General features: G+C 39.0%; 1 protein-coding gene across 3 annotated transcripts; it reads left to right on the forward strand.

Moving 5' to 3' along the window:
- Positions 1 to 341: 341 nt before the first annotated feature.
- elmod1 (ELMO/CED-12 domain containing 1) lies at positions 342 to 26,555 on the forward strand. 3 transcript variants are annotated; one of them, XM_034684004.1, is made up of 11 exons: positions 342 to 794; positions 1,000 to 1,209; positions 11,975 to 12,120; positions 13,604 to 13,632; positions 13,773 to 13,870; positions 14,121 to 14,250; positions 15,732 to 15,865; positions 16,717 to 16,785; positions 18,708 to 18,758; positions 19,553 to 19,686; positions 23,669 to 26,555. In XM_034684004.1, the coding sequence occupies exons 2-11, from the start codon at positions 1,193 to 1,195 to the stop codon at positions 23,842 to 23,844; spliced, it is 984 nt and encodes a 327-aa protein (XP_034539895.1). In that variant the 5' UTR covers positions 342 to 794; positions 1,000 to 1,192; the 3' UTR covers positions 23,845 to 26,555. The 3 variants fall into 3 exon arrangements, with proteins under 3 accessions (XP_034539895.1, XP_034539898.1, XP_034539896.1); XM_034684007.1 differs by having other exon boundaries at positions 379 to 794; positions 1,140 to 1,209; positions 23,669 to 26,494; XM_034684005.1 differs by lacking the exon at positions 342 to 794 and having other exon boundaries at positions 872 to 1,209; positions 23,669 to 26,494.
- Positions 26,556 to 27,109: the final 554 nt, after the last annotated feature.

Below are 27,109 nucleotides of genomic sequence, written 5' to 3' on the forward strand. Positions count from 1 at the left end.
TTTATTTTTGTTATGTGAAATTTATTTGTGTTTTTGTGAAATACATTATTGTTTTGTGAAATTTGTTTGTTCTCTGAAATGTATTTTTGTTTTGTGAAATGTATTTGTATTCTCTGAAATTTATTTTTGTTTTGTGAAATGTATTTGTGTTCTCTGACATTTATTTGTGTTTGGTGAAATGTTTTTGTGCTTTGTGAAACTTATTTTGCGCTTTTGAAATATTTATTACTATTGGCCTTCAGGGTCACCATACTTACTAGCTCCATGTGTTATTTTTATAAATTGATACTTAATGTAATGTTTGCAGGTTGCTGCACTGCCCCCATGTGGCCATAAAGGGTAATTCATTGTAAAAACTAGGAGGGACGGTGTGATGAATATTAAGCAGGCCCCAAACACTCTAAGAATCAGAACCCTGTGCAGTGCTTATAGCCCGCAGTGTTTCAGGTGGTGTTCATGAGGACATGGTATCTCGTTGGCTCGATGTTTAAAGAAGCTGTTGAACAGCAACATAAGCCCTGAAATGTGTTAGACTACATAATGCATCTACAGCCTATGATACAAACCTCATCATATGCAGAGGTGTTTGAAAGCATTGTGAAACACATCGACTATAAATGGATTCACTGATTAGTATTCTGCGCTGCATTGCTGCGCTGTAGCTTTTAGACGCGCACCTCCTCCTCCTCATCCTCAGTGACTGTCATCATGGAGGAAGAGCAGACCACCGGAGCCGAGTGAAGAGGAGAAAACGCTCAACCCTTCTTTGTTTCTCCTGCTTTGGTTAATAATCGGTAAGAGAGGAAGGTTGTGTGTGTGGATTGTATTGTGTTACCTTGTGTTATGATGTTGCATGCTGTGGATTCTGCAGGTAGTCTGAGCTAATCGATCGAGCATTCAGAGCCCGATCTGACCGGATTATGGCTCCGTGAGGGGGGAATTGGACATCCACACGGCTTTAGAACATGTCCCTGTGTTTGTCTCTGTGTTGTTGTGCAGAATAGACGTTGCAGACCTGGTTGCAGAGGTAAAACCCGCAGACTGCACACTGACCGTTCAGCACCGCGGACAGCTCCGGGCCTGATCCTGCACTGGCCTCCTCCTGACTCCTACAAACACCTCATCTCATCTGTTTGCAGGTGACCTGCTCCCAATCAGCTCTGCAGACACGTGAGGGGCGACAGCAGCCAACATGAAGCACTTTCTGAGGTAAGACTGCACCTTTGATTCACGCAGCGCAGGAACGTCAATGAATTCAGTGCAAACCAAACCAAGACTGTTCCTCTGTTTATCCTCAGCCTATAGCATGCGTTGTTTCTACAGATAGACTGTGTGCTTCGTATTCCCAGTTCTCCCACTGAAGCAATCGATCACGTTAGTGTGGGCAGTGCGTGGCTGTGCTGAGGTGTGAATTGTTTGAGTGGGTCGTTCAGTAAAGAGGCCGTTTAATTATGGATCTATGGTTTCCTTTGGTGTCTCTATTAATAGATCTGCTGTTATCTCACTATTTCTCTGAGAGGGGTGCATACATCTGATATATTATATAGGCTAAGAATTTACAATTGTGTGAGCCCTGAAACAGTGCAATCAGTAACAAAGTAAATGTACTTAAAGCTGCTGTTGGTAGGAATGGTGTATAAAACGGAAATTGTTTTTTAAGCTGGGTTTGGAGAAAAGGTCATAATGCCCATCGGTACTCATTGGTGAGTGGAGTATTTTGAGACTATTGCTAAATCTCTGTGTTTTCCAATGCTTATGTATCAAGCAATGTTATTATTCCCCTTGTTCCCGTTATGACGGACCAATCATAGCTAATATCAAATCCTCTGTCCTGGTTGGTTAAGGGGCGGCCCCTACAATGTGCTCCAATTGGTTATGAGTCCTGCACTATCATGACTGCCCATGCCAATCTGTGTTGGGGGGCTAAGAGGAAATCTGGTTGCGATGGATAGTGTTGACATTCAAAGTCCCTCTCTCTGAAAAGATGTTAGATGTCTAAAAGATTGGAAAAGATCTCTGTGACTACCAACAGCAGCTTTAAGTACATTTTTTGAGTATCTGTATTTTACTTGAGTATCATTTTTTGGGGAACTCATTACTTTTACTACATTTAAAGACAAATATCATACTTTTGACTCCTCTACATTTCTATCAGTGCTCTAGTTACTTATTACTTTATCTTTGAAGTCAGCTGATGAAGTTTCTTTTTTTTTCTTCATAACTTTATTTATAATTTTTTTCTTAATTTTGAACAGACATGTACATTTAAAAACACAAACATGTACATCCCCAACATCCCCCAAACCACCTGACACCCGGAAGGTTGTAAAACAGACAGGAAATTGACAAATAAAGGTAAAAAAAAAATGTAATTATGATAATAATAATAATAATAATGATAATGATAATGATAATGATAATGATGATAATGATAATAATAATAGCAGAAAGTAAATGAAAGAATTGTAAATAGCAATAGATACAAAGAATAAAATGTATAAAAATAAATAAATAATAACAGGAGTGGAATGACATGAAGAGCCATTAAATTCTTAGTTCTACACATAGAATAAAAAGCCAAAAGCTTCAGGAGACTCAACATTATGGTAATTGTGAAAAGGGAACAGTGAGAGTAAAATCTATAAATGGGCCCAGGTAGGGATGAATTTCTTGCTTCTGTTGTATGTTGGTTTTTCAAGAGGAACTAATGACAACATTTCTTTGATCCAGCTAATAAAGGATGGAGTTTTCTCTGATTTCCAGTTAGGAAGAATGAGTAGGCTTGAAGTGTGGAGAATACCAGAAAATTAGCGTGGGGGGGGGGGGGGGGGGGGGGGGGGGGGGCAGAGATATTTGTGTTTTCCTTTGGAACTCCAAAAATAGCAGGGATTGGATCAAGTTCAACGGTCTTTTGGCAAATATCTGAAAAAGCTTTAAAAATGTAATTCCAGAACAAGTGCAAAGACGGGCAATCCCAGAACATGTGTCCAGTTGTAGCTAGGTTGAGGTGGCATCTAGCGCAAATGGGATCTGTATCGGGATATAATTGAGATAGTTTCTCTCTTGTATAGTGCAAACGATTCAGGCAGTTTCTTAGAGTAAGCTGGTGTGGACACGCTGTACAGCGATATTCCAAGTCTCAGTTGAGACCTGAACATTAAGGTCCTGCTCCCAGGCGGATTTGGTTTTGTCCAGGGACGACTGGTTATTTGCTTGGATGAACTTATATACCTTTTTCCCCTTCGCAACTGGATCCCAGTCCAAAATAATATCTAGCTGATGAATTTTCTTTTTTGAAATCAGATCCCAAAGACTGTAAACTGTTGGTGTCCTTGTGTTTGGTTTGTCTCAGTGGTGTAGCCGTATCTCAGTTAAGTGTAGATCAAACGTTCTTCAGATCAGTGCATTCATTTAATCGTGGTGCTGATGGCTATTACTGAGAAGGATGATGATTCCCTACCTGAGCACCATGGCCATATTTTAAACCAGGGGTTCCCAAAGTGTGGGTCAGCAACCCCTGGGGGATCGCGAGACACCAATTGGGGGGTCGCAAGATGTCTCCCAGATTTTTTTTAACTAATCTAAATCTGCTAAACTGAGTTTGTTGGTTGTTTTGAACTCCAGACTTAAGACCTGTGGCAGAAAGCTGAAAATGAAAGACTCAAACTACGACGGTTTGTCTTTGTGAGCTTTATCCCGGCCTTCAGTGAGCTTTGCAAAGCGGTCAGCTGGCAGCATGATCTGCAAGCGAGACAAGGTCTGCACAACTGACCCAGAGTGAAGATTCAGCATGGTATTATTTCTCTTCAGAGTATAAGATGACCGCATTGTTACACATTCAAAGAGCTGTGAGATAAACCAAAGAGCTTTTTACAACCTCTTGCGTCACCTTTGTGACTTCTCACCCCCTGGTCTGCTCCTCAGCCATGCGAACAGATAACAATATGCACATGACAGAACCTCTGGTGTGTGTGTTTGTAGCTTCTAATCAACCCAGTCAAAAGTTTGGAAACACCTTCTCATTCAAGGGTTTGTATTTATTGTAATGATTGTAAACACTGTAGATTAATACTGAAGACATCAAAACTATGAAAGAACATATATGGAATTATTAAATGAACAAAAAAGTGTTAAACAAAGCAGAATATGTTTTATATTTTAGATTCTGTAAAGTAGCCCCCTTTTTCCTTCATGACAGCTTTGCACACTAACATGATCCTTGTCAAGAGTTCATTTGTAGAATGACTTGCCTTCTTAATGTGTTTGAGACCATCAGTTGTGTTGTTCAGAGGTGGGGTTGGTATACAATGGATAGCCCTATTTGACTACTGTTGTAATCCAGATTATGGTAAAACCAGATTATTTCATAGTTTTGATGTCTTCAGTATTAATCTACAATGTTGAAATAGTTTAAATAAATAAAAACCATTGAATGAGAAGGTGTGTCCAAACTTCTGACTGGTAGTATACTTATTATTATTAATAAAGCAATCTAATGTGATAATGTGGTGGACATATGACAGGAACATGCATAAAGACACGATAGAAGAATACATAGAGATGAGATTTCAGTGAAAGATTAAAGAATATAAACTATGATCAAATCAAATAAACATTTACAGAATAAATGTTAAAGCTCTATAGTTCACTTTGATGCATTAAAGAATAGTGATTCGATTTAATGAAAGGTCTTAGTAAACAAGGAGTGTCAAACATCATTTATTCGTACACACGTTTGTTTTCTGAGCTTTAGTCACAGATATTTTGCACATTTAAATTTAGGTGTTTCTTCACCTTTCAAGTCAAAACACATGTTTTGTTTCTCCTGGTGAAGAAGTGGTTGCATGTAAAAAATTAAAACGTCAACTGTCCTTCAAAAACACTCAAAGACACACTGTAGTACTGATGTAGAATTAAAATGTCGTCATTTTACATGGCAGGATCATGAAAATACACAGCATGATGCAAGCTTCTCAGGTCTTCATTAGGGCTTCGGTCAGCAGTTCATTTTTATCCAGGCGTCCAGGAAGTCAGTCCTGAGGGAGAGAAGAACTTTCCTTCCACTCAAACATCAGGCAATGGACAATAATATCACTAACATCACAAAATTAAATATACACTACCGGTCAAAAGTTTGGGGTCACTTAGAAATTTCCTAATTTTTGAAAGAAAAGTACTGTTTTTTTCAATGAAGATAACATTAAATTAATCAGAAATACACTCTATACATTGTTAATGTGGTAAATGACTATTCTAGCTGCAAACGTCTGGTTTTTAATGGAATATCTACATAGGTGTATAGAGGCCCATTTCCAGCAACCATCACTCCAGTGTTCTAATGGTACATTGTGTTTGCTAATTGCGTTAGAAAGCTAATGGATGATTAGAAACATCTTGAAAACCCTTGTGCAGTTACGTTAGCACAGCTGAAAATGGTTTTGCTGGTTAGAGAAGCTGTAAAACTGGCCTTTCTTTGAGCTAGTTGAGTATCTGGAGCATCACATTTGTGGGTTCGATTATACTCTCAAAATGACCAGAAAAAGAGAACTTTCATATGAAACTCCACAGTCTATTCTTGTTCTTAGAAATGAAGGCTATTCCATGCGAGAAATTTCCAAGAAACTGAACATTTCCTACAACGATGTGTACTACTCCCTTCAGAGAACAGCACAAACAGGCTCTAACTAGAGTAGAAAGAGAAGTGGGAGGCCCCGGTGCACAACTGAACAAGAGGACGAGTACAGTAGAGTCTCTAGTTTGAGAAATAGACGCCTCACAGGTCCTGAACTGGCAGCTTCATTAAATGGTACCCGCAAAACGCCAGTGTCAACGTCTACAGTGAAGAGGCGACTCTGGGATGCTGGCCTTCTAGGCAGAGTGGCAAAGAAAAAGCCATATCTGAGACTGGCCAATAAAAGGAAAAGATTAATATGGGCAAAAGAACACAGATATTGGACAGAGGAAGATTGGAAAAAAGTGTTATGGACAGACGAATCAAAGTTTCAGGTGTTTGGATCACACAGAAGAAGATTAGTGAGATACAGAACAAGTGAAAAGATGCTGGAAGAGTGCCTGACGCCATATGTCAAGCATGGTGGAGGTAATGTGATGGTCTGGGGCTGCTTTGGTGCAGGTAAAGTGGGTGATTTGCACCAGATAAAAGGGATTTTGAATAAGGAAGGCTATCACTCAATTTTGAAACGCCATGCCATACCCTGTGGACAGCGCTTGATTGGAGACAATTTCCTCCTACAACAGGACAATGACCCAAAGCACACTTCCAGATTATGCAAGAACTATTTAGGGAAGAAGCAGGCAGCTGGTATTCTGTCTGTAATGGAGTGGACAGCGTAGTCACCAGATCTCAACCCCATTGAGCTGTTGTGGGAGCAGCTTGACCGTATGGTGCGCAAGAAGTGTCCATCAAGCCAATCCAACTTGTGGGAGGTGCTTCAGGAAGCGTGGGGTGAAATTTCTTTCGATTCCCTCAACAAATAAACAGCTAGAATGCCAAAGGTCTGCAATGTTGTAATTGTTGAAAAGGGAGCATTCTTTGATGAAAGCAAAGTTTGAAGGACAAAATTATTATTTCAAATAAAAATCCTTATTTCTAACATTCTCAATGTCTTGACTATATTTTCTATTCATTTTGTAACTCATTTGATAAATAAAGGTGTGAGTTTTCATGGAAAACACAAAATTGTCTGGGTGACCCCAAACTTTTGAACGGTAGTGTAAATAAGATGAAGAAATAGATCTCTGACTCTTTCACACCATCAGTTTATTATTAAGACATTTTTTCAGATTGGTAAACAGATGTAAATCTATCTGCCTGATACCAGAGAGCAAAGTGAAGCATTACCTAAACACACCTCAAAAAACCCCAACATATCTAATATCACATGTAGCTGTTGGTAACATCTTTCTAAAGACAGAGTATCCTTCATTTAATACACTCACACTTTCAGCTGATACTTGTGTTTAGATTTTTACACATCACTGTAAAAGTATCTCTGTAAAATGATTCATTGTATTGCTCACTCAAACGACTACAAACTGTAACTCCTGCTCATATTTCAGACCACACTCGGTGCCGTACTTCAGAGACTCTATCAGAGCACATTTTGAAAGCTGTCTTTTGCCCCACTTTGCTTTTGTCTCTGAGACTTTTAGTGTAATCTCCTTTTAATGAACAGTGGAGCCGAGACAGAGCTGCCAAGTTCCTTCTTCACAGATGGCCGTGCCTGTTTAGTGTAATTATACCAATGTGCTTAAATGAAAGTTGTAATAGTTAACTGATGTAAAAATGATTCATGTTGCTCCTTTAATTGTTTTGGCTGATCAGAAGGATTTAAAGGAGTACTCCTGTGATCTTGTGTTGCATGTCCACATCATTGGAGAACCTAATTAAGACAGATTAAAGAAGCAGGGTACTTTAGGCATACTGACCACGGGCTAATATTAAGGCCAGTCTTATACGAAATGAAAATCTGCAAGTTATTAGATATGTCTGGATTTATTTCTGTAACTGTAAGAATAATGTTCAGACTTGTTTGTGCCTGACTTAAACTACATTTTTGTACATTATGTATCTTACACTTCTTAACATTTGGAGCCCCTAAGAGGATCTTAACTCATTTGTGTAATCTCTCTTGAGCTGTGTGATGAACCGAGCATAAGATTTCACTTTTGGCTCCAACATGCCATTAATAGTGATAACAACTAAAGCATGTGAAATCTTTCACAGCCACCTCTGTGATAGTTATAAGCTCCAGAAAGTGTTCAAACATAGAACAAGATAATTAAGCTGATGAGTGATGAGTTAGGAGTATAAAATCAATCCTTTACCTAATCGGTAGCCAGTGAAGGGATGTGAGAATGGGGTGATATGGTCTTGTCTCTTGGTGTTGGTTAACAGTCTGGCTGCTGAGTTTTGGATGAGCTGTGGGCGAGAAATGGAGTTTTGACTGAGACCAGAAAACAGGGAATTGCAGTAGTCCAGACGTGATGAAATGAAGGTGTGAATTACTTTATCGAGGTCTGAGTGAGAGAGGAATTACCACAATGATCAAAATATATATTTACCAGCAAATAACCGTAGTTAATAAAAAATAATGGCAATTGTTGAAAAGTGGAATCATTAACACTCCCATATCTGGAGAGTTATCTTGTTCCCATGTGGTAACTTGTTTGCAACTCAGTTGTCCTCCCCTGCAGCTTGACTCTGAGCTATGTGTGAAGTAATGAGCGAGAGGCTTGTTTGTTTGTCTATGTCATCATTTCATCTCTGAACAGGAACAGAATAAGTACCGGACAGTCACACAGCTGGCTCATTACAGCAGCTCAAGCAACACACTACTGAGAGACAGTCAGTGATGATAGCCGGAGTCCTGAGGAAATGCTACATTCAAATTCATGCTAGTTTTCCGTGACTACCAACCCTAGCTGTAAGGAAATGTTAAATGCTTAGATTGCAATAACATTATGAATATGGCAACATTGTTTAAATAATTATAAGGTGGCAATAGTTTCTTGAACTTGAACTTGGATCTGAATTTCACTGCTTGTGTCAAAAATTCTTTGTTTCCATGTTTGTGTGTCAAATATGATTCTCATGAAAAGTTCTTTTTATGAGTTGGATCTGCTTTCATTTCTAGTTCTTTAATATTCCCATAATCCAGTCCCAAGTTGTTGCTTCTCCAGTTGGAGCCTGATTTGGCTCAGAGTTGGTGGTCCTGCTGAATCTGGATCTGGTACAAAATGTTCTGTTTGTGAGGGGAATCTTTTATAACTTGTTTTTATACTGTTACTGTTTTTTGCTATGCTGACCATGAACAGCTTCAAGACGAGGGAGAAATTTGCAGATCACACTCAGTTTTTTTTGGCTTTGTCGTACAGTCATTGCTTTCACTATCTGTCTGTAAGAACATACAACAAAAAGATCTTTAGTCTTGGTTAGTGAGTGGAATCCTGATCCGTCCTTTTGGGTCGAATCCATGTTCAGTCCAAAATGCTTCTTTGTGATTTCCAAGGATGCAATCTCATACAAAGTTGCTTGTTTATGGTTTGGATGAAAATACGATCCAGGATGTAATGTGTTTTGTCCAATAATACATTCTCCAACCAACGTCTGCTTCTCTCTGCTTTAGTAGAAATGAGACAGTAACAAGTAGAAGTGACACAGTATGGATGGCAGTTGGTGGATTTGTCCTTTAAAATGAAGTTTCAGTGTTAGTGTCACCTTCACAGACATTTTCTTGGTCTGAATCCTGCTTTCATTACCTGACCATGGTGCTCGACTCCCTGAAGGTTATGGAAATGACAGGGCCTCTGTATGAGCTGTTTAACATGCCAGTCTCACTCACAGGCCTATAGAAGAGGGGATTAATCACCCGGGCTCTACCTTCTCTTTTGTTGACGTTGAAGATGATGTTAAGCTGTGATCGCTCAGCACAAGGGGGATTTGTTTCTGCATGAAAAGGTCGTAAACTCTATTCCTCAAAAACAAACACGATGGGAGGTTTGTAGGTTATTCAAAGTGCACCTTGTGCTCATGTGCTTTCTCAGCTTCTTTGCCACATTCACCACATATTTCTGGCATGTTGCATAGATGATGTTCAGTCCACGATGTTCAATAATAAAGGGTGCGTAAAATCACTTAGTAGATGGCTCTGAATTAAAATAACATGACACTGTGAAAAGAGGAGCCTGGAATCAGCCCTGCAGTTTCTTTATGGGTCACTTTGCATTTCCCAAGACACACATCTTCATTTTCATTCTCAGTGTCACCTTCAGAAATAGCTCTCTTTGATCCTCTGTTGTGACTCTCTTCCCATCAGATCCTCCTCCCTCCTGCTATTTCATTCCTTTACTGCAATGTCTTTTTCTGTCATATGGTGTTATATCCACAGTGATTGTTCAGCCATTAATGAAGATTTATTATAATAAAACTATACCCTGTGCAATTTTTCAATACACTTAGCTTCTGAACTCTAAATTAAAATAACCTTTGTTTGTAAGAACTAGTAATTTGTTAGTGCTGTAACCATCGACTGCATGAAAAAGATGGACCATATGTCTCCACCTCCTCTGCGCGAATGAAGCCAAAATAGGTTTTCTCAAATATTGGTTTCCTTTTATTCACTCACATTTTGTTTAACTAATTTTTAATGTTTTAATTGCTTTTAATAGTTTCTCTTTTACTCTTTTATGTAGCTGTTTCTCTTAAATTGTCTTTCTAGCTATATGCTGTATGTCCCCCTCATGCTTTTTTAAATTAAATTTTTTTTTTGTTTTTTTCTCTGTTAATTGTGGGTTGTTTATGATGTAAAGCACTTAGTAACGTCTGTTTTGATAAGTGAAATATAAATAAAACGTTCTAATTATATTATTAGAATACTGCTCGATGTACGGTGACTGGGAAGTGCAATGCAAATTTACAAAGGATGAAGGTTTTCCACTTTTACCAAGGCCAAAACAAATTAATATGTAAGAAAACAAATGAACAAAATAATAATAATAATATTAATAATAATATTATTATTATTAATAAAAATAATAATAATAACAATAATAACAATAATAACAATAATAATAATAATAATAATAACAATACCTTTATTTGCATAGCCCCTTTAAATGTAAACAAATGTTTGCAAAGCATGGCAAGATTCAGAAATAAAAACATTAAAATAATAAATAAAATTTGCGCAACCATGTAGCGGGCGGCCCGGGTTTCACACTATCCACTGTCCCCTCCCTCTATCAACAAAGGTGTAAAAGCCCCAAAAATACAACTTAAAAGAATAAAAAATAAAAAATAAATAAAATAAAAATGAATAAAAAACAAAAGATAATCAAACAAAATTAAAACAATTAATTGATTAATTGGATAAAAACAAAAAATAATGAATAAAAACAAACACTTTTAAAGAGACTGAACATTTTTAACAGAGATACTTTTACTAACAGCCGATTCTGACAGGAAAGGAAAGTACCAAATACAGGAAGTGATCCGGAAGTGATCGAGTTAGGGGTTTGTTTTGGCGGAGTGAAACAGACTGCCCCGTCAGTCACAGGTCAATTTGTGTCCTTTTAAAATAAAAGCAAAACCAAATTTGAAAAAAAGTGATAATTCTGGACATTTTAAATCAGAGATTACAAACAAATAATTCAAGTTTCCACTCATGCATTTTAATTTAGTCTTTTCCGGTAGAATATTCTGTTTGTACATTTCTTTTGGGACTAATAAAAATGTTACGTTTGTGTTCTTAAATGTTTTTTGTAATTTGTTTTGGCTTATGTAAAAAAATGTTGCTAACGTAAATTTGTTTTAAAAAATATAAAAATGTTTCCAAAATGGAAATTTGTCTCCAACTTTGTAAAAGTGTTTTATCCTTTGTACAATTCCACTGTACTTCCCAGCCACAGTATCCATGGGTTCTGGCATCTTGTGCATTTGGAGTCAGAGTCTGTGCAGTAGGGATTGGCTCTAACCAAAACACATATTTAACCTTTAGATGATACAGCTAAGATCCCTGAAGTTGGTACAGTCAACAGCAGAGCAGTGTTGGTTTGATAACAAATGCTAACATAAAAGTCACTGAACTCTCCTTAGCTGTCACCATCCAGCTCATTCTCTTACTGTATCTGCTCTACTCTGCACATGTACGCTGGGGTCATGTGGAAAAGATTTGTTAATGAATAAAACCAGGTCAGTATGGTTGAGCAGTCTTTGCTTGTGCTTCCCTGCCTGGGTGTCAAGATCTCCAAAGGTCTCAAAAGATAAAGTTAAGCATCAGTATTATCATTGACAAGACAGGTGATGAGAAACTCAGAGAAAGGTAAAAAAGGACAAGAGTCAGTCAGCCTTGCTGTCTTATAAAATGCACTGACCCCAAAAATGCTAATCTATGATCCGTGCTATACAAATTCATATCTGTCCGTCTGAACCCAGTCATCTTCTCCTCTCCAGGGTGGTCACCCAGTTCTTCGTGTTCCTCTACTGCAAATGTCTGTGGCGGGGCCTGAAGTTTGTCGCCAGGAAGTTTACGGGCCGCTGCGAGCTGCAGCGAATCTGCTACAACAACAAGCATGGCGCCCGCAGGACCCTCAAGATAGGTAGGCCAACACACTGCCTGACACTTGTTTTTAAATATCTGATTAGTTTCTGAGTTTATTTCTGGCATCTATGTATAAACCAACATCAATGTGACCCTCACACATTTACAGATAGCAAATGTAATAGCATAACTATTTAATCTGATTAATAATTGGTAATTTCCATGGCCTTAATTTGAATGTGTTGCATTAATCAGTCTCTTAAGGTGCATTTCGACCAAGAGTTCTGGGGTCTTTTAGCCCCCAGAACTACTTTACCCTGAACTAAAAGGTTCCTGTGCCCCCATTGTTGTCTGTGTTTCGACCGCGGGCTGAAGTCCCGAGTAGATTGTGTAAATCAGGCCAGTGACGTATGGAGGAAAAAAAAGTAAATGCACTTCACCACCAGATCAGTAGAGGGCAGTAAAACAAATACGAATGCCATTCATCACAGATGACACCATAGAAGCAGACGGACAGGCAGGTATCATTATGAGCAACACAGCAGTTAGCCTGTTAGCATGAAGAGACTCAGCTGGTGCTGTTTTAGATGGTGCTATATTTCATCACAGATGGATTCACTGAATCACCACGTGAGAGGAGATAAGCGCGAGTAGCAAAGACGTTTCAACACGGCTTTAAAATCCTTTTGAACTCAAAACGCCGTGGCAGAGATCGGACGGTGTTTTGGTTTAAACAGCAACCCTGTTAACTGGAGACTTTCAGCCGGATGCGTCCCTCATAAACGTCTTTAGACAATCTGATGAGGATATTTTGAAATCTCAATCAAAACTAAACTAGTTTGCATTCCCAGGAACTCCCTCTGTGTTTCAACTGCTGTGTAAACTCCACAAACACTGACACGTTCAGCTGGAGGTCTCCAGTTTACAGGGTCACTCTTAAAACCGTAACACCGGGAGAGAGGCATTCACGGTGGGCTGAGAGAAGACTACTGTTACAAGCTGCTAAATCAAGAGAATCACAGCTTCTTCTTTTGAAAAGTACACACACATACAAAAAAGATAGAACAAATAAAAACTAATGAAAGAAAGAGAAATCAAGTGAATCACAGATGTGTGTGATGTTATTGTGGACGGCGGGCGGAATGACATCACTATGGTTAATCTACCAATCAGACACGTTCAGCATTGCAGGCCCTGCCCCCCGAAAGTCCCGGGACCTTTTAAAAGTACTACCCCCCTAGCAGGGGCTTTTTAGAGGGGAGATTATCTACCCCTGAACTAAATTTAGACCCTGGGTCCACCGGTCGAAACACACGTAGTTCAGGTTTTAAAGTTCCTCCGGTCGAAAAACGCCTTTAGTCCTATTCAGGGTCCTAGGATCATGCCTTGGAAACCCTAGACTATTTTCATAATTTGACTCCATACATCGATGTTAACATCTGCCTTTGGTCATATTTAAATCATAGGACTTTGAAGCTACTGAGCTACTTTTAATGTAACTGTGCACAGTTGTCTCATACTTTGCAACTATTTCCTTCCAGAATCATCCCTGAGGTACTCCAAGAACGAGGTATGAGTGTACATGTTGATGAATATGTTCTGTTATGTCAAACCTTTGATTCTGAATTGAATCTGTTAGCATCTTCACCCACCGTCTCTTCCTCCTCCGCCTGTCCCTTTTTGTTTATCTCCTGCTCTTGTCTCCTCCAGCTGCTGCAGTCTGCCCTCAGTGTCCATCCTGACAAAGTGGAGAAAACCATTGATGACATCATGGCCTTGAAGAAGATTAACCCTGACACCAACCCACAGTAACCCACGCTGCATTTCATATGACATTTATGTTACTCCACCACTTATGTTCAGGATGTTGTTGGTAGATTCTCAACACTTGAACTCCTCAGACGAGGACGAGAATATGTGACAGAAATGTGTTTCTCCTCATCTGAAATGTGGTTCAGATTGAAGACGACCTGTCTGTGTCCGTGTAGCATTTAGAAGTTGTGACAAACTTAAATACATACATACAAACACCCCCTTCCTCTCTTTGTGTGCACTCAGGTTAGGGATCTCTCTTCAGGCCAGTCTGCTGCAGATCGTGGGCTACAGGAACCTGGTGGCGGAGGTGGAGAAGCTGCGCAGGGAACCTTACGACTGTGAAAATCCTGAGAATGAGAAGATGCTAATGAAGGTAAACGGCTCTCTGCAGCTGTTAGAAGTGAGAGGAATAATAGCTTCAGTTACTGAAGAACTAATCCACTAAACGACTATGTGCTCTGTTTATCCAATAAATTAGGCAATCTTCATTTCCTTATTTACTTTCTTGCACAAATCTTGTGCCCAAATACTGAAACGTATTAGATTTTAGCCTATTTAAGCTAGCTACTACCACCTTTTCTCCATTGAGCTAAGCTGATTGGGCTATTTGGACCATTACATTTATAATTGCTAGCTTTTTTAATCCTTTTTTGTTAATTTTAACTTCAACACTTTTTCAACACTTACCCTATGACTTTGAGATTACCTCTTAATACTGTCTAACATTAGTTTTAGCCTATTCTGATTAATCACAGCTTCACTTTTAGGTGAAGGCTTCTACTCTTTACTCATTATTGAAGCTAATAGTAAAGACTGATATTAATTTTACTTAACTAATATTTTCCATTTGCTCTGTTTTGAGGCTAACCATCTCAGCTTTATGACCATTACTTTTTGATGACTTTTTCCACTATTACTTTTATTGTAGCAAACCATTTAAACAATTTAACTTGCTTTTTATTAACTAGTCAATGCTTTAAGACTAGTATTTGAAGATTTCACTAATTCATTACTTTTACTTATTTACTTTTTTCACAAATCTTGTGCCCAAATACTGTAATTTATTAGATTTTAGCCTGTATTAAGCTAGCTACTACCATTTTTTTTACCCTTAATCTAAGCTAATTAGACTATTTGGAACATTAGTTTTATCATTGCTAACTATTTTATCTCTTTTGTTAATTTCAACTGCCAACATTTTTCAACTGTTTACCCATGACTTAGAGATTACCTCTGAATACTCACTAACATTCGTTTTAGCCCAGTCAAAAGTAAGCTAATCTTTAAACTAAGCTAACTATGAAGCTAACTTAGCTAACTAACTATGTAGTTCCCAGCTTCACTTTTAGATAAAGGCTTTAATGTTTTACTCATTATTCAAGCTAATAGTTTAGACTGATATTAATTGTACTTACATAAATGATAATGTCCATTTCCTCAGCTATATGACGTATACTTTTTTGCTGACTATTTCCACTATAAACTTGTATTTTATCAAATTATTTAAACAGTTTAACTACTAATATTATCTTAACATACTATTGCATTACTAGTCATTACTTTTAGACTAGTATTTGAAGTTTTACTCATTCATTTTAAGCCAGTTAGCTTACAGTTTCAGTCATTCTTTAAGTCATTGATCAGACACACAGAATAGGTATTAATCTATCATTTGACTCTCGGCTAGGACGCTAATTTTCAAATTGTGCAACTAAACCCTGGGCAAGTATGAAGTGTTGTGTTAAGAATTGAATGAAAGATAACTGTATCACATGACAACATTTATGTTAAATCACATGTAATAAGAGGAAATACTTAACTGCTGTGTGCTGTGGTGTGTTTTGTTTGTTGCAGCTTTGGAAGGAGCTGCGTCCTGACACACCTCTCACCAGCCGCATCTCCAAACAGTGGTGTGAAATTGGTTTCCAAGGCAGCGATCCCAAAACTGATTTCAGAGGCATGGGCCTGCTGGGCCTGCACAACCTGCTGTAAGCTCATAGACATTTTATGTCTGATAAGAGACTTCTCATAGTGAAGAAAAACATCATACACGGTCATAATTTAATAAAGACCTGTTAGTGTTTACTTTTGGACTTTAAGACATGTTTATGGAGAACTTGGCGTTATTGTTTTTGAATTGTGTGGTCTTGCATTGCATGGTGCATTTTCCTAAATTGTATTGCTTGTTTTTTGTTTTTTGCACAGCTTTGACCAAAACTTATTTCGTTTTACATTTCACAAATTTTTGTCAGACTTCACTGACTGGCACCCAAAATTAATCTTGGCAAATCTGCTACAAAAAGTGACACCCCAGATGGGACCAGTTATTACTACACCCCCATACAGAAATGATAAAAGACATAAAGGAGTTCATGACTCCTGTCATCGAGTCATTGGATCACCTAAATCAGGGGTTCCCAGGCTTTTCAGCCCGTGACAATATAGGTGCCAAAGACTTGAGACCCCCAAAGTGATTTAATATGGCTTCATTTAGCTGGTCTGTAAAAAATAACCCTACCTATATGAGCATGTGTCTGTGTTTCCTGTGCTGTTATGAATTAACCTGCTGCTACTGATACTTTTTATAATTAACTGTTCACTAACCCTAAACTTAGGAGTCATGTTGCAACAAAGAAAGGCAGAAAAGTCATAATATTTTTTTAGGTTTTATTTCAAGTTTAGCTACCTTATAAAATCTACAAAGCACTACAATATAAAAAAGCTGTGACCGTCACTTAATACTTGATTTGGTTAATAATAATCTACATGTGAAGAGCTGTAGGGTTTTGTTTGATATTCAAGTTGACTGTTTCCTATATCTTGTTTTGTCTCCTTGCAGGTACTTTGCAGAACATGACAAGGCTACTGCTCTGCAGATGCTCCATGACTCCCTGCAGCCAAAGCACAAGTACAACAGACCCCTTTTTCCTCTCCTTTAACCACAGCATGATGACACTAAAGGAGTACACCGTGTGTTCTGGTAGAGAGTATCTGGTTGAGCCGGGGCAGTATGTTATTTCTTTGTGCAGATTTGAAGCAGCTTTACAGAGAAAAGGTCTTCAAGTGTCGTGCACCAGTTTGTCTTTAAGCAGAGCATGATATTACTATTTGCTGGTGCTGCACTGTACTTACAAAATAACATTAGCACATTTCCTCAGAAATAGACATGGAGCAGTTGAGTACACATCACATTTGAGGTGAACTAGTTTCATGTCATGAGGTCACCTGTCAGGTATTCCCTAACCTAATGCCTTCTCTGCTGTCCTGTTGTCTTATAGTACCTGACACCTGTTAGTTACTCAGGACTATCTTTCTACCAGACTCATGGTGTATCCCTCTGACTTTAAACTGCTCTAAGTCATCCATAACTCTGCATTGAACACATTCTTCTTGATTATTTCATTGCATAAGCTTGATTTCACTCACTGCTTTCTCTTTTATTAACCTCTGCTGCTCGTTTGCTTTGTCACTGGCGTCTCATTTCACAAATGAAGATTCTTCTTTTTCTCCTTCACCCCCGCCGCCTCCACCTTTCTACCCATTCCTCTCTGACTCTCACATGCACTGTAGGATCACACACAGAAAGCCAAGGTACTTTATTTCACTGTCATTCTTTGCACTGCATTCAGCTTGTTTTCTGTTGGGTCTATCTTTCATGCACAGTTGTTGATTCATGGATTAAAAGCTGCAGGAACTGTCATTTTCATCTCTCATATCAGTCTTAAATACAGTTTGTGGATGAAACAGAGAAAATATCCAGGCCACATTGACTGAAACACCCGCTTAACTTTAAACACTGAGCATTTTTAATGACGGTAAATATTGACATTTTTATGAACGGACACAAACAGGGTATATTTGTCAGTCTGGTTGGAGAGGTAAACTAAAGCTTTGTTAGTTTTGATGTTTTTTTTTTAACTTTAAAACATCAACCCTACCCTTTAAAGCAGGGGTCCTCAAACTTTTGTTTGGAAACACCTTCTCATTCAAGGGTTTGTATTTATTTTAATTATTGTAAACACTGTAGATTAATACTGAAGACATCAAAACTATGAAAGAACATATATGGAATTATTGAATGAACAAAAAAGTGTTAAACAAAGCAGAATCTGTTTTATATTTTAGATTCTGTAAAGTAGCCCCCTTTTTCCTTCATGACAGCTTTGCACACTCGTGGTATTCTCTCAGTCTGCTTCATGAAGTGGTCTCCTGGAATGGTTTCTAATTAACATGATCCTTTTTAAGAGTTCATTTGTAGAATGACTTGCCTTCTTAATGTGTTTGAGACCATCAGTTGTGTTGTTCAGAGGTAGGGTTAGTACACAATGGATAGCCCTATTTGACTACTGCTGTAATCCAGATTATGGCAAAACCAGATTATTTCATAGTTTTGATGTCTTCAGTATTAATCTACAATGTTGAAAATAATTAAAATAAATAAAAAAACATTGAATGAGAAGGTGTGTCCAAACTTTTGACTAGTAGTGTACACAAAAAACCTCTGCATGCATAAATTGTGAAATGTGCACATTCATTTTTCAGAAAGAGTACTTTGACATTTTAGGGTCACTTTTAAAAAAGTAGGAACAAGGACCTGAGACTCTAAAACCTCTGGAGCTTCACTTTGATGTAATATCTGAGGACTTAGGTTCAACACTGCCTAACCCTTACTATGAGCATCTAGAGTGTTCCTTTAAGAGTCATGGTCTTTCATTTTCAGACAGGCCATGTAGTGTAATACTGTTGTTATTAAGACTCTTAGGACACAAGGTGCTCCTTTGATGTTGTTCTTCATGTAGACATCACATGACTGAACTCTGTCTTTCACAGTGAGATAAACAAGCCTGAATGGGAACAGAAAAACCTCGACAAGGCTATTGGGTAAGAGTCTGCACATACTGTGTGATGGCAAGCCCGTGTGTGTGTGTGTGTGTGTGTGTGTGTGTGTGTGTGTGTGTGTGTGTGTGTGCGTGCGTGCGTGCGTGCGTGCGTGCGTGCGTGCGTGCGTGCGTGCGTGCGTGCGTGCGTGCGTGCGTGCGTGCGTGCGTGCGTGCGTGCGTGTAAGAACCCAAACTGGGCTACTGCTGTTGGAGCTCTTGTGAGTGTTGGCCTCAATACAGAGCAGTTAAACAGTGGAGGAGCTCTGTGATGTGGCCTTTGAGTGTGTTTATGCAAGCAGAGGAGATTGTTTGTGTGTGTGTGTGTGTGTGTGTGTGTCTTTGTGTGTGTGTGTGTGTGTGTGTGTGTGTGTGTGTGTGTGTTAATTTGCAGGGAGTTTTTTTACTACTGCTGTGTCTCCTGCCTGTCTTCAGTCTGCATCTGTGCTGATAAGGACCTAGGACTGGCTCTCTCTCCACACACAGTCACACAAAATCCCCTGACACACACATACACAAACACACACACACCTATACACACGCACACACACTCACACAGTATGGCCAAAACTAAAGCTTCAACTTGAAGTTGTTTATTTAACTATTGAGTCTGTACACTTTATAAAACAAAGGTAAACATCCTCTACAGAGACTCCAGCTCATAGCTTTGAGGCTTAATGTAAGAACATGCGTACATGGAGAATGATGTTGATAAAATAAATACTTTTAACACCACTGTAGCACAACGATCAAACATCCAAAAACTAACGTCTCTGTGTTTTGATCTCTTCTTCACAGCTTCTCTTTTGCCATTGTGGGCATCAACATCACAGACCTGGCCTACTCTCTGCTAGTGAGCGGAGCTCTGAAGACTCACCTGTACAACGTGGCCCCAGAAGTGCCCAGCCTGCTGCACTTTCAGCAGACCTTCTGTGAGTTCACCTCTTTTACATTTGAATTCAACATCACTTTTTCTTACTGTCCTGTTAAATCAAATGTTTATTGGTTGTAAATGTTGTCTTGTTTTGTTTCTTCTGAAACTTTTACCATCGGAGGTCATGTTTTGGTTTGGTTCAGTTGGAAGAGCAGGTACATAGGCTACAGTACACGTCACAGTCAACTCCTCTTTATTTATACAGCACCTTTCATACATTCAAAAAAAGCACCATGGGTGTCTGTTTTATCAACATACAGTAAATATAACATGTAGCTTCTATTATATTAATTCATGTTTAGTGGTTAAACATTTTAAATTAATGTAGTTTTAACATGACATGCAAAATCCTTAAAACTACAAGATTGCTTTATGTCCACACAACCTTAAGGGTTTAGGTAGGAATCCCATCTGCAACACCTCTCCAGAGCAGAAGGTGGCAGTAACGTGTGACATCTATGGTGGAGAAATGTCTTAATCAGTAAGCACTTATTTTAAAGGCTACCAAGTCAAGATCCATATTTTGTGTTTGTCATTGTTTGCCTTCTCTGGGGAATAGAGTTCTAGTCCAACAAATGGAGTCTGTTTTTGGTCTATATCCAAACTTGACACCAACTGGGGTTAAACTAAGTTGGCACGTTTAAACTGCTAAATGTAAACATTCTTGATATTTCAAAGATGTCTTATTTTCTCAATAATTACTATTTGAGAGTTTATTTTCACATGATAAAAAGGCTTGTTTCCCAGTTCAAATCATTTCTGATGATTGAACATACGGGCTGCACAGTGGTGCAGTGGGTAGTGCTGTTGCCTCAAAGTTAGAAGGTTCTGGGTTTGAGTCAGGTGCCTTTCTGTGTGGAGTTTGCATGTTCTCCTTGCGCATACGTGGGTTCTCTCCGGGTACTCCGGCTTCCTCTCACAGTCCAAAAACATGCTCACCAGGTTCATTGGTCTCTCTAAATTGCCCATAGGTGTGTGTGCGTGAAGAGTTGTCTGCCTTCCGCCCCAAGTCAGCTCCCTGCAACCCTGAACAGGATAAGCAGTCAAGATAATGGATGGATTGAACTTACTTTATTTTGTTCAGTCAGCATGATTAATTAGTGTTATTGTACCATTCAAAATTAAGTTGGACCCAAGCATTGCAAACAAGTAATGGTAACGTCAATACTTTATGTTCACTTAACGTATTTACGATTAGTTGGTTCAACAAAATTGTGTCTTGCTAAATGAAAGCATTTTAATTAGGTGGAAATTCTTTACATAATTCTATTACGTTCACCCAACAAATTATTTTTTTGAGTGTACATTCAAGCATGCAGCCCAAAGTGCTTAATAAAAGAACAGAGAGACAGAGAACAACAGCAATAGATAAAATGATACAAGAGAGAGGAAAGTGACATGACATACTTAAAGATAAAATAAGGGCATCACAATAAAATCAATAAAATAAGATCAGATAAATATCAGAAGAATAATATAACATAAAATAAGATGGAAAAAATGGTATTAACAGTAATAATGGTAATTAAAGCCGCAAGCGGCGATGAACGGTCCTCGCACACCTGCAACCACCTCATGTGAGCCACAGCCTGATATGAGCCACCACATGATGATCTGGTGAGGTTTCGTGCATTTTAAAGCCCCAAACAATCAATTTCCTGTTTATGGCAAGCGTGTGCATTTAATGCATCGCCTGAACGTCTGCCACGCCCTAATTTTGAGATATTGGGAACATTTTTAACAACTTTGAATCATCAATGTGTCTACTACAGAACGTGTGTGGTTTGGACTTGATCGGAGAAAAGGCCTAGGGCAATATCTCTTAAATACGTACCCTTGCAAATCAGGTGAAAAACTGAAAAAAAAAGATGTCCGACTTCCTGTTGGGATTTCACCATGACATTATCAATCAATCAATCAATCAATCAATCAATCAATCAATCAATCAATCAATCAATCAATCAATCAACCAATCAATCAATCAATCAATCAATCAATCAATCAATCAATCAATCAATCAATCAATCAATCAATCTTTATTTGTATAGCGCCAAATAACAACAAACTTTATCTCAGGACGCTTTTACAAACATAGGAGGTCTAGACCACTCTATGTCAAATTATGAACAGAGACCCAACTTCAAGACAGGGTAAGACTCAGTCTGACCCCACCTTAATCCACCATGAGCATTGCACCTCGCAGTATTTAGCTAGTTACAGCGGAGAGGAAAAACTTCCTTGAACAGGCAGAAACCTCGAGCAGAACCAGACTCATGTTAGACAGCCATCATGCCTCAACCGAGTTGGGTCTGGAAAGACAAATAGAGGGGAGTTAGAGAGAGAAGTGATAGTGATGAGACGAGTAGTAGAAGCTGTTGCCGCTGAAGTCCAGTACGTCCGTATCAGCTGGAGTCCAGAACGTCTGCAGCAGGAGGATGTCTACGGCAGCTCAGAGGAATCTACGAGACAAGGGAGCTCAGGGACTCCAGAAAGGTCTATGGATAGTAACTTTAATAGGACAGGCAGAGTTAAAGTAAGTGATGCAGGGGTTGGGGGGAAGGGGGTGAGCTAGGATCCCAGTGTGTTAGTGCGCCAGTTCCCCCGGTAGTCTAGGCCTATAGCAGCATAACAAAAGCTGTTCCAAGCCTGCATTACACCATTAGGTATCCTTTTTGTAGGTCTTGGCCTGATAGATATGTGAAAAAATTGTCATTCATGTAAGTTGAACTGTGTTGAGTGCCCAGTTGGAAAGAAGGGGGCACTATTGAGCCATTTTTGTGACTTTTTGCACGGGACCAAATTATTATCAACATGTCACCAGGCCTGATGAGTGTGTCATGTTTGGTGAGTTTTCGGGCATGTTGAAGGCTCCAAAAAGGCAATTTACTTTACTAGGTAGACAGAAGGAAAAATCCTTAGGGTTACAAGAGGGCCTTAGCTGACCTTGTCGGTGCTCAGGCCCTAAATATTCAGTCCAAGGCTACAAAGAAACTACTCCAAGTTAAAAGACAGATTAAAAGGTGTGTCTTAAGTTTACTTTTAAAAACACTCAGAGACCTCGCTGTTTTAACATTCAGAGGCAGAGAGTTCAGAGTTTGGGGCATAAACACAGAAAGCTCTCTCTTTTTGTGAGGGACACAAAGACTGGCTCCGAAAGCCAAGGAGACCCCATTACCGACTATTTTAAAATGCTTATTCATTCAGCAAAATGTAATATGTTTACAGCCTGCTTCAGGTTTGTGTAGCCAAGTTTTCTACATCCTGTTCAGAGAGTGAATGTGTTTTATGATACATCTCTTCTGAAGATATTAGGGCTATGAGTTATGCATAGGAAGGCTTAATTTAGGCCGTAGCAGACTTCACTGAGGCTCCACTCAGCTTCCAGTTTGGCTGAGTCAGCATTGTCAATATGAAGACCACCATCAATGAGCTTTTGAACGCCACTTCAGAGACCAATGTGTGACTCAGCTAACTCAACCCAACTTTATTTATATAGCACCTTTCATACATATAAGCATGCAGCCCAAAGTGCTTCACAGAATAACAGAGACAGAAAACAACAGAAATGGTAAAATTATAAAAGGCATGATTATAAATAAAATACTCAAAAAAATAAATAAATTAATAAAATAAGTAAGTGGAAAGAAAAGTTAGAAATAAGGTAGTGTTAACAAGATCAGATGAATACAAGAAATAAATAGATACATAAATAAATAAATGTTAAAGCAATAATAATAATAATGATAATAATAATAATAATAATAATGCAGTTCTAGGTTAAAAATAAATTACTCCACATTAAAAGCTGGATTAAAAAGGTAAGTCTTAAGTTTACTTTTAAAAAACATCCTAAGACTACATCCATGTTTAATACCATCTAGGACGCTGGTTAGGATGCTGTTCAGGGTGAATTTCAGATACCTACAGGTACCAGATACTGACACAGGTAGCTCACAGATTAACGTTCTCTGTCATGACAGGTTACCTGATGCAGGAGTTCCATCGCTTCTGGATCGAGGAGGATCCCAGCGACATCATGGAGTTTAACCGGGTCCGCTCCAAGTTCCACCGGAGGATCCTGAGGCAGCTGAAGAACCCAGACATGGCCCTGTGCCCCCACTTCGCCGCCTCTGACCTCCACCTGGTCAACCTCTAAACACCTGTGACCCCCCCTCCCCCAGCTCCCCCACTGACCCTTCACAATCAGAAAAAAAACCCTTTGTCCTCACAACTGGGGTGACTCTGCTCCTTTCTCCTGCTCAGCTAAGGTCATGTCGCGTCACTGCCAAAAGCCCACACAACCACTGCACAAACACACACACACACATACACACACACACACACAAACACACACTGCCTCTGCGCCCTCACTGCAGCGTCAGACCACCAGCATCAGAGACGACCATAGCGATTGTAGCTGTGCATGAGGAGGCTGCAACACGCCGTCACACACTCATCTTTGCTTTAATGATTCATGACGATTGTACGACAGCCGTTACACCTCAGTTACTGATTCTCATACAAAACCAAACTTACTTTCTTTGCCAAAAATCCCCTCCTAGGTTGCAGCGTAGTGATCATCACGTTAAAATATTTTGACAATTAGATTGATGGGCTTTTAGATATGAGCTTAAATATGTTAAAAAATAATATTTTGTATTCAAATGGAGAGCTAGAGATATATAACGTGAGTTTTAATGAGTTGTTGACGCATGAAAGGAAATGCTTCTGGCTCAGATTCAATCAAAAGTGATAAAACAACACTGGGCCAGCTCATTTCTTCACTCTGTCTGTAGTCCGTCTTTAATATAGATTGTATTCTACTTTTTCGTCAACATGACATTTACACCGAAGACTTCTACTTGCCAAAATATCGAATGTGGAAAGCTTAAAATCACAGGGTGGTTTTTGTTACGTGAGCTTAAATGTACGTTTTGTAAACCTGCTGAATCATGTTCATAAACGTTTATCAAGGTGTTGCATTAGGCAACAATGTTCCCTATTTGGATCTTAAAGGAGCTCTGACTCTAAATATTAAAACTCTGACCAGCTTCTCGTGCATGTTTACACCCAGAGACTCGATAAGAATAATACTTTATGAACTTTTAAAGGTTTACAAACATATTTTGCCTTTGATTTGTAACCATTGCAAGGATTCTTTTATGAATGTTTCTCACACGCTCACATTCATGATTGTTTGCTTCTTTTTTAATCCATTGAATGTGACACTGTGTCCACTGTTGTAACAGCCAAAGCAATAATTTACATTCATGTCACTTCACATTTCTTTAAATGTAATTGTGAGCACCACGCGTGCCTGAGTGTTTGTTTTAACTCAGAGCTGGAACGATAATTAATGTGTACTCGTTATGTTAAGCAGAGGGAACTGACCACCATGCTCACTGTAAGATACGAGTGTAGTTCTCTCCTCAGTAATGTGTTGGATGCAGTTGCAGTTCATCTTACACTTTTCAGAAAAGTATGAAAATCTGCTAAGCTGAAACATGTCACCTGGTTCAGTCAAGCCAAAGTCACAGAGGACAGACTGACGGGTGGTACAGGAAGCAGTGGAGCTAAAGGACGATAGTCTTAAAACTGGAGTTCAAGGATCCCACAGAGGGGACGCAGACTTTCTGACTGGAGTCTCAGCTATTTTACTTTTCTGTCATCCAATCATGTCTACTTTAAACACTAATATTCAAAGTATCATTGAGCTTAAATCTTTTACGACTCAAAAATGAGTTTTGTCCAAATTAACATGCAAGAAAAAAGTGCAAGCAAAATTCTGCGTGCTGTTAAACTGAAAAAAACATTTCATTGGCAGGACTTTTTTTTGCAATTTTTGATGGACTGATCCCTCTCCACTGCACCTGTCTCATGAAATAGATGTGCTCAGTATTTTTGCAGAAATTTAAATTACAGTTTGAATATAGTCTTCTACATTTAAGTGTGAAGAATTCTACGAGAAATGCAAAAGAATGCAAAAGAAAAGTCTGACAAACATGTCATTTGATCCAGCAGAAGGATATTTTTCATCCTTTTCTATGTTGTTAATTGTCACATGACCCCTGAAAGACTGGACACTGAGATCCTCTTCATAGTCTCCTGAACATCAGTGTGATTATCTTCTCAGCTCTGAGTCCCATTTTTAATTATCACTCAAATACAAAAACACAAAAAACACAAATCTGACATACATGCACTTCTTCGTAACGTAGTTTACTCCCTGGATCATGTGACTGCTGTATTTTAGATTCCTGAGCACTCTCAGTGATGACGTGTGATGCTAACAGCTCTGACTATCATTCTCATCACCAAACTGAAAATGTAAGGTATGATTTCTCTGCCATGCTTGCACTGTTGATTGTGTTTTTGATAGTATTATATGAACTCTGTTCCATTAGAAGTGATGCTTTCCGTCAGTATTATGCAGCTGTTTACTTCAGTGAATGTCAGCGCTGGTTTCATCTCCTGCTTACGTTTCCTTTCGCTCTGCTTTGGTCAGCTTTGCACTAATGTAAAGATGCAACGCAGTTTGTTTTAAGATAGTATTTCAGTGATTTGTGGTTTTAGGAGAATAAGGGCCAATGTGTCCAAAGATACTGTAGATGAAGTTTAGTACATGCTGCTGTATATTCTGCTTTGAAACTGCCTCTAAGACGACACAATCTGCATGAAGATATTTTCATTGTCACTGATAACGGCATTCTGTATTCTGCAGTAAAGCCTCAAGTACTTCTAGATATTGTAACTGTGAGCTTCATTTGTCTGTGCTGTACTTTTTGAGATCACAATAAAAAGTCTATAAGATAACTGCTGACTATTACTTTCACTTAGTATTTCTTAAAATAAACATCCACAACTATGAAGAAACTGTTCAATAATATCTTATTTTACAGGTCAGAGCATTTCTCAGGACTGTGTGGGCGTGGCCTAACTCTTTGGTTGAAAGGTCAAAAGAGAGTTCACAGCCTGCATGTTTGAGCCGTCTGACTCTGAATCTAAAGACATCAAAACTCCAGAATCTGAAAATCTGGGGAAAGTTAGTGAACCGGCCCCTGGGAAGGTTAGTGAACCGGTCTTGGGGAAAGTTAGTGAACCGGTCCTGGGGAAAGTTAGTGAACCGGTCCTGGGGAAAGTTAGTGGACCGGTCCTGGGGAAAGTTAGTGAACCGGCCCTTGGGAAAGTTAGTGAACCGGCCCTTGGGATTGTTAGTGAACCGGTCCTGAGGAAAGTTAGTGAACCGGCCCTTGGGAAAGTTAGTGAACCGGTCCTGAGGAAAGTTAGTGAACCGGCCCTTGGGATTGTTAGTGAACCGGTCCTGAGGAAAGTTAGTGAACCGGCCCTTGGGAAAGTTATTGAATCGGTCCTGGGGAAAGTTAGTGAACCGGCCCTTGGGAAAGTTATTGAACCGGTCCTGG

The sequence above is a fragment of the Notolabrus celidotus genome, chromosome 5 (assembly GCF_009762535.1).
Source record: "Notolabrus celidotus isolate fNotCel1 chromosome 5, fNotCel1.pri, whole genome shotgun sequence".
In the NCBI taxonomy this organism is placed as follows: Eukaryota; Metazoa; Chordata; class Actinopteri; order Labriformes; family Labridae; genus Notolabrus; species Notolabrus celidotus.